Source organism: Alosa alosa, chromosome 22 (genome assembly GCF_017589495.1).
Source record: "Alosa alosa isolate M-15738 ecotype Scorff River chromosome 22, AALO_Geno_1.1, whole genome shotgun sequence".
NCBI classification, from domain to species: domain Eukaryota; kingdom Metazoa; phylum Chordata; class Actinopteri; order Clupeiformes; family Clupeidae; genus Alosa; species Alosa alosa.
Genome location: NC_063210.1, coordinates 3,232,172 through 3,240,787, shown reverse-complemented (window position 1 = coordinate 3,240,787; position 8,616 = coordinate 3,232,172). Strand labels below are relative to the sequence as shown.

The window sequence follows — 8,616 nt, the reverse complement described above, 5'->3', positions numbered from 1 at the left end:
TATGATGCTTCTTTGATCATTTGAACTGAATAGAGGTGTGATGGTTTCCTGACCATTTATGAAAACCACTATAGAGGTTGGAATGTGTTTCATTGGCCTCTTGCTAAAGTGGACAAACTGATCTTAGCATAGAGCGCCCTCATGAGGCAGGTTGAAATATCACAATACTCACTGAGTCAGCCTGCAGCGCCATCTGCTGTCTGCTTCATTCACCTGTCCCAGAGAGGAAATCAGAGACAGAGGCATCAAGACCGACCCCAATGGTTTATGAAGGGCCTCACTTTGCTCCTCTTGCTGTAGTTTTTTTTCCCATCTTTTTAAATGGTTTGCATGCCTACCTGCTGTGAAAGCTAAAGCGTTTAGTAATTCCCAGAAAGCCAAATCAATACCTGCCCGTCCAAACTAAAATGAGTTGGCATTGAATTGCTGCACAAAATGAAAAGAATTGCTTTTCACAAGGCACAAGATGAAAACAAAAATCCATGACAAAATGTCAAGTGGGAGAGTAGTCTTGCGGCAAGGGATTTTCCATTCCAAATGTTATTTTCACTGACTGGAGAAGCATGGGGATTCACACCTGTAAACCGATTAAACACAACATAAAAATGCGGATCTGCACATCCTGTCACGAAATTTGTGTACCCATTACATAACAGGGCATGTGTTCCTCAGGTCCTCAGATGTATGGAGGTGTTTGCTTTTGAATACACAAAAAGACAAACTGCATGAGTGAATAATGGAAGACATTGATTAGCAACCCCTCTACTGGTTTGACATCAGCAATACATTTAATGTATCTTTTTTGTTGTGCTCTCAACAGAATTTCTACACCTGAGACATGCAAATCAGAGGAGGAATGTTCATCACTGAAACACACTCACACACACACTACTCAATATAGAGACAGACCTACCATAGCTGCTTTTTAAAGGTAAAAGCCTAGGCATGAGTTAACCCACTTGACTTTTCTAAGCAGTCCACAGTGATCATTTCCAAGAGTGATTTCTGAGGTTTGACAGCAAAATACAGAGCAATAAAACCTGAATTCCAATAGAAAAGGACAAAAATGGGGCAAATGATTCACCACAACTACACAAGGAATGATTAGAGTAGTGATGCCCTTATACATTCCCTCAGTACATTTATTGATCAAATGACTTATGCTTTCTATTAGGCCTACAGCATCACTGGAAGAGCATGTATATAGAGAACCCCATATCTCCTCAAGGGCAAATATTGCAGAATTACAGCAGAAGAATGTTGCAACAACTCCAGGCGGCGTACCTCTCTTATCACCTCACAATCATGGACAGGGCCCTTGTCTGGGAGCAGGAGGGTAGCAAATATCAAAGAATACTTTATCTTCCCACTATTTAATGAGAGACACGAAATGCTCAGAGCAAAGACAGTGCAAGGTTAACGGAAGCTGCGTCTCTCCCCTCATAGCTGAGTTGAAGCTGGTGCTCAAAACCAGCCCTCTTGTCCCTCAGATTTATGAGGCAAATGCAAAGGAGTATTCAAATCCGACAAGGTTACAGTGTGATCATTTGCAATGCATGCTAATAAACTCGAGCCCCTGAAGTCAAGAAGGGTGCAGGAGGAGAATGGTGCCACGATCATCTCCATGCCAAATCACAGAGTGATGGTTAAGATGCCGGAGGGAATCTGAACAGATAGACACCACAGCACAGGCTCCAGGGAGACACATGCATAACAAGTTGCATCTGCAGGGTTAAGAAGCTCTCGGAGACAATGTAATGTAATTCACTTGCTAAAATAAACATTGCATGGTAAGCCTTGATGTTTTTTCCAGTATTGTTTTATCAACCATCAGATCTCATGATGGGAAAATCTTGATCCTATATGTAAATATCCTGAGCCATGTGCTTCCCCTACTAATGTCTTGGAGGAGTTGTTGAGCGCTTTTGCCCTGAGTTGACTGACTCCGACTCAAGTAACATGCAACAGCTTTTCAGCATCTGAACTGAGAAAGGATATGACCCTGCTGGTATTGTTAATTAGCGTAAACACTCTCAGGCAATGACACAGCGCTGAATATTTGATTATCAGCGTGACTAATCACTCCATGGAAAATTAACAGGAGTAATATAGGCAGGCTTGATCAGTGCGCTGAGCAGTGACAACCCCATTAAACTAATGCAGCGAGTGAGATGATTCAGCCACTAATACAGCCAAATCAGTATAATCAGGAATGAAGTGTGATCGTGGCTTTCAGTCCTGCGTTTGCACGTTGCATCTGTTCAAAGTATAAATAGAACAACTTTCCCCCAAGCATCAAAGCCAAAGGAAAACTCATTTTATGTGCAAATTTAGTTACCCTAGTATTTGTTTCCATGCACAAAATGGTCACGCTGTTTAGTTGAGCCACTCGCCCATGAGTACTAGCATCCTTGATTTGCCCATTTTGTGGTCAGCAAAGGGAAGTTCTAGAAAACTGTAAAGTGACATCTCCATTCCATGCTCATAGGTGGCTTGTGCGTGTGGTAAAAGGAGTATCCTGAGAGGGCGCATGTGATTGTAGGCTTATGAGCACAATGAGTATGTGAGAGAACAGGGTGACAGCGGGGTCACAGCGGGGTCACCTCGAGCACACCTGAACACAGGGCACACACAGCATTTGTGGGGGAGTAAGAACTCCCTTCAGGGCGGCAGGTGTGCCATTTCTCTTCAGGGCGGCAGGTGTGCCATTTCTCTCTCTCCTGTTTTTTGTCTGTCTGAGGTAATCATCTGACACTGTGCCCAGCGGAGTGATCTCTGCTGAATAAGCCGGAATGAATATTTAGTATTTGTTACCTTTCGTATCTCTGCAAGCACCTTTGGAGTCTGTGGTCCTGCACAAACTCACACCCTCCTCAGTCAGCACCTCCTCCGCAACAGTTCACATTTTCCAGATGGCTGCTGTCAATCGCTTCAGGCATCAATCAATGTAAGCCTACTAAAAACACTTACTATTCAAATCAATACACGTCAATACGTACAGTGTACCGGTGACCAAACATTACAAATGTGCATGAATCATATGCGCAAAACTATAATTCACCTTACCTCTATAAAGACACTTGCCCCGAATTCCTATTAGAACATTCCGACATTATAATATGGCACAAACAAAAAAGCCATAGAGGGGCACTTTTACAGCAGTAGTTCAAAGACATACAAATAAAGTCTTCAAATACAGCCATGACGTAAAATAATGAACAGCCCAATCACCTAATTAAATGTTAAAACCCCAAAAGCATTGCTACTTTTCAAAACATGGTAACTATTGCACATAGAAGAATCTCTGTGGGAAGAGAACTACTAAATTAATGAAACCATGTTCAAAATGATAAATGGACAAAGGACTTAATGTATGCTGCAAAGACTTCCAACTTGACAAAATAAGGACAATGCACACACAGTTATGTGTAACATGGACGTCTTTATTATATTGGTAGCTTACTCTTCAAAACAACTTGGCGCTGTTCTCACACAAAAACCAGGATCTTACACCTCATTCACCTCCTGATGCAAATATTGGCTAGGTAAGAGTTGAAAGCTGTGAGTGGAAATCATTGATACCTATTGGCATGACTGAAACAGGTATTTGTGCCACCCCACTGTGAAAGATTGTTTGTTCCCAAACTCATGGACAGGTGCATTGGGCATCATTCACTCCCCCTTCAGTACAGATGTCAGCTCACCGCTCTCTTGAAGTTCCTGTAGCAAACACACACACCAAAATTAACTTTGATCCCATTGCATATCACTGTACTGGGGGAAATATTACAATACCACAGCTCCTTCTACAGGCAACTATGGGTACTGCACAAGCTGTTGGGCTCACTCAAATGCTGTTGGGTTGCTGATACTGAGATTTCCACGGCTTCCTCTTACCTTCAAAATGTCCAGACCACCGATGAGTTCACCTTTCACGTATAGCTGGGGGTATGTTGGCCAGTTGGAATATGTTTTGAGTCCTTGTCTAACCTGTAATGGGCATGAGTAGCCCAAATGCATTGTATATTACTGTTAGTTTCCACACCATGTTTTTATGTTCATTGATAACTTTCCTAACCTACCACACTGAAATAAATGATGAAATGCATCTTACACAAACACATTTGATTCAACAAACCAATAAGAAACTTGCTTCTGAAGTGACTCCGAGTTGTAATTAAAGAACATTCTAGTAGCTTTCTTTTGATGTTACCAACAATCAACAGCTTCTTACCTCCTCATCCCCCAGGATATCAAAGGTGTCGTAGTCCACTCTGTTCACAGAGACAAAATGAAAGCGAATCATGTGCATCGTCTGTCAGACAATCACCCCTCCCGCCCATTTCATGTGTGCCTCAGCATGGAGGTGTACAGCAGACCTACCCCGCGCCGTTCATTATCTCAAGTGTCTGCCGACTGAAGCCACATCTGGCCTCCTGTACACACACACACACACACACACACACACTCATCAGAATGGAAACAACAACTCGCATCACACCCCGGCTTCTTCTGCCCGAGTGAGTCACACAACAAAAACAGGAGGAGGGATGGCGGCCGCCTGGTGCAAATGAAAGGCACGAGGCAGGGGGACCCCAACAAAAGACGCTTGCCTGGAAGCGTGGGAAGTCTTTCATGATCCAACGCAACAAAAAAATAAACGGAGAGTTTAGACAAAAAGAAAGCATTCATTCAGACTGAGTGAAAAAAAAAAAAAAAAAAAAAACACAAAACGGCTGTGTTGCCCAGATCTGTGTGGCCCATTCCGCCCATCCACTCAGACAAACTGAAGTTAGTGACTTCAAAGAGACATACTTATTGACTGCCAGCTAGTCAACACAAAGTGCAGGGAAGATGGGCTGGGGGAAAAATGGGGGGGGGGTATGAGAGAGGGAAGATGAGGGAGAGGAGAGGAGAGAAGAAAGATGGCGAGAAGAACACGAGAGGGAGAGTGTATGGAGAAGAGGGAGATAATCTCAGGGGGCCAGCTTTAAACTACTCCACAGAAGTCCTTTCATGTGTGAGCAGGGGAAATCAATAGCCCTATGAGAGGGAGGTGAGGATGCTCCATTAGAGGGGGAGAGAGCCAGAGAGACAGGCTCAGGCTCCCTCCCCTCCTCTAGCACAGGTACAGTACTTCTCATTCCACACACACACACACACACACACACACACACACACACACACACACACACACACACGCACACACGCACGACTCATCTCATACAAGGACAGCTCTTTCTTGCGCACACATTACAGTTAATCTTTCCAATGACTCTAAGTACTGGTATGTTGATATGGTGATGCTTATCTCTTTTCTAAAGGAATCATAAGCATGGCACCCTTACCTTTTTATTGCCCTTCATGAACAGCATGACAGAATGTTTGTTGATGAGTGCCTTTAACCTGTTGGTGCAGGACAGAATTACAAACAAATTCGAGAAGGGCCTGTGTGTGTGTGTATATATGAATGTGTGTGTTTGTGTCTTTTTACCGATGCTCCAATGTCACAGCCTTGGGTAAGGTGTTGTCAAGTTCGCCAGATTCAGCTAGTTCCTACAATGAGACACAAAAATAACTTGAAAACTGGGTCCCTGCAAGCTTGTTTCACAATCCCTGTCCACCGACTACTGTAACTGTCTTTATCCTGAATATCTGACCTTATCTCGCCCCCTGCTCTTGGTCTCACACACACACAGCAAAGGCAATAGAGAGACACAGCTCCTCTCTCTAGACAAGTGCGCCAAGAGCCATGATGACAGAGTTGTTTTGCCCCGACACACGAGGATATAACAGCAGAAGAAAGGATAGAGGGACAGACTGAGAAAGAGACACAGAGACAAACGAGGACAGGCAGATGAGCGCTAGAGAGAGAGAGAGAGAGAGAGAGAGAGAGAGAGAGATGGAGGGGGCGTGCTGGTTTGCAGGCTGAACTATGGGAAGGCCCTGGGCTAATCCAGGCCTCCTCCTTCCACAGCAAGGGGTCTGTGGTGAGCCTAAGTGTGAATTACCTCAGTGGGAATGTAGCGCGGCGGAGGGAGACTTCCAATGATAAGAACAAACATAATCATGCCAGAGAAGGGAGCATGTGTGCCTGCCCATTTGTGTGTGTGAAACACATCTCTGTCAACACTCACTCAAACTGTACTAACCTCGCTACATCACTGCAATTACTGTACAAGACGTTCGACTGGAGCACAAATAGCATCTAGAGACCGCCACGAATGGGAACATGAGATGAACTAAATACTTATGGGACATGTGAGGCCAAGTGATATTGGAAATATTTACTGCAGTAAAAATCACTCCACAAATGATGAACAGTTCCATACAGAGCACTTACTCTTCATGATTAAATGAAGATATAAGGCATGTGTGAGAGAGGCATTGGTCACAGATTTTGCCATGGCTGTGTATCAGCCATAGGGACGAGGTGGAGCTCTCCAGGAAACCACAGCCTTGGGTATAACCTTTACCAACCCCACAATCACAAGTGGCGCATTGCTTTTATACAAGTTCTACTACCAACTAATTGAGTTTAAAGACATCAAATTGTGTTTTCCATCGTTTATTTTGAAAACAATTTGAATTCTTGGCATCTCCTGTTGCCAAGGAACACAATACTTCACACCAGAACCAGCTTCAGTGAGCGGCTATTTGTGCTTCTGCACACGATAGTCAGTATAGCCTGCTTGCTAAATTGAACATTCACCCTACTCTATATTCCATTTTCTGGAGAGATAATGGTCAAACGTGACATCATGGAATCGCAGCTCTCTCGCTCTGTATGAATGGAACGTTCAAGTCGGATATTCAATGCAAAATGCGGAGTGATTACCAGCAGTGAAAAGTCCCAGAGAGAGTGTCCTAAGATACAGCCACTCATGAGATGCCTCTCGTCCAATAAGAAATTCTTTAATAAATAGTTTGACCGAACCTAATTGTATCAGACACATTTTAAAATAACACCCTCACTAATGTCGACCAGTACATGTCTCACCTTGATGATGTCCAGCCCCCCGACCAGCTCGCCGCTCACATACACCTGGGGGTAGGTGGGCCAGTTGGAGTAGGTCTTCAGACCCTGCCGCACCTCCTCATCGGACAAGATGTCAAAGCTGCTGAACTGGACGCTGTGGTCTTTGAAGATCTGGATAATCTGACGGCTAAAGCCTGCCCCACAGATAAGACAAAAAAAAATTCAAAGCCAATCAGAACAGAACAACTGGGCTCTGTTCACCGTGACCTGGTGCTCAAACAAGAACACGGCACGTGACGATGGGAGAGGAACATTCTCCCCCGAGATTCAAATAAATGTACATCAGCAGGATTGGATGTGAAATTCTGTCAAATAGTTACAATAATTTTTACGTGTTTTTCAAATCATCTGTGGACAATAGCTTGTTGTGTAGCTGGAAGGGTTTGGGGTGGAGTTGCTCATCAAATAAACAACAGCAACATTATTCAACTGGGAATTAAGAGGGAACTTCAAAAGACTAGCAAACATTTATTTTCCTTAAGACATTCTGCAATATCGTGCAACACTGATGAAACTATTTTTTGAGAGCTTATTGCCATTCCTTTCCTAATGTATCATGTTAAACTGTGTGTGGCATGTGTGGCCATATTGTTCAGCAGCATATCACATTTATTTATGATACATTGGGTTTTGTTACTATTTTAATGAGCATAGCCTTAAAAATACATGTAGGGTGAGAGCTGAAAGCTGCAATTAGATATCTACACACACACACACACACACACACACACACACACACACAACACAACACAACACATCCTGAAAGGGAGACACACATGATGGACAGCAAACAGAGACTGATCGAAAAATCATTTTGAGCTTGAGTGTATGTGCACATAAGGAAAGAGAGATAAACAGAGACAGACAGAGAGAGTGAGAAAAAGAGAGAGGGAAAAAAAGAGAAAGAGGTGTTGTGTGACCATGTAGGGCCTGCAGTGAAATAGCCATTCTGATACTGCCCTTCTCCTCTCCCCACTCATCCGGGAATTCATTATAAAACAGCTAGAGGCTGCTAACTAATGGTTATTCAGTTGGCAGTATATTAACTTGTTTCTATTACAGCAGGCAAACATGCGGCCCAGCTGCCTGCTCTGGCTTTAGGCAACTTCTCCTAGACAAGCAGGATTGATTGGTGGAGTGGCCGCTTTCCCGCCCGCCTCGCTCCTGCAGGGGCCAGGGGCTCGGCGGGGCAGACTCCGCGCTCCAGGACAGGCAACATTAAACTTCTCAAGGAAAGGACGTCAAGGAGCAAACACGGGCAAATGTGAGTGTGTGGGCTCTGAGCTGGTGCTGGGGATGTCGTAGCCCCCCCCCCGTCCTTGTAACCTTTTAATTCGAGGTGAAGAGCTGCCGTCTCTGTTGCAGGCTGAGGTCCTGATCAGACACGAAACCAGGGGTGGAAAGATTAAGCAGACCCATGGAGAGCTACTGTGGCTGGCCTCAGTGCCTGGGAGGAACTGCCTGTGCAAAGGCCTCATGTACAGACCAACATCACTGGGAATGAACAATTACGTGCCATATAATGATGTATAATTATATCTGTCAAAATATCAACACCACATTCTGAAGACATTATT

The 8,616-nt window shown here is 44.2% G+C and overlaps 1 protein-coding gene across 1 annotated transcript in view; it reads right to left on the bottom strand.

Annotated features, from left to right (window-relative positions):
• Positions 1-3,422: 3,422 nt before the first annotated feature.
• Positions 3,423-8,616, bottom strand: part of glrx3 (glutaredoxin 3) — a 14,467-nt gene continuing 9,273 nt past the window's right edge. The window contains exons 5-11 of the mRNA XM_048233862.1: positions 7,001-7,173; positions 5,495-5,556; positions 5,349-5,406; positions 4,384-4,436; positions 4,235-4,274; positions 3,898-3,990; positions 3,423-3,720 (exon numbers count right to left, since the gene is read on the bottom strand). Coding sequence (XP_048089819.1) covers positions 3,673-3,720; positions 3,898-3,990; positions 4,235-4,274; positions 4,384-4,436; positions 5,349-5,406; positions 5,495-5,556; positions 7,001-7,173 — 527 coding nt within the window. The 3' untranslated portion in view covers positions 3,423-3,672. The remainder of the gene's footprint in view (positions 3,721-3,897; positions 3,991-4,234; positions 4,275-4,383; positions 4,437-5,348; positions 5,407-5,494; positions 5,557-7,000; positions 7,174-8,616) is intronic.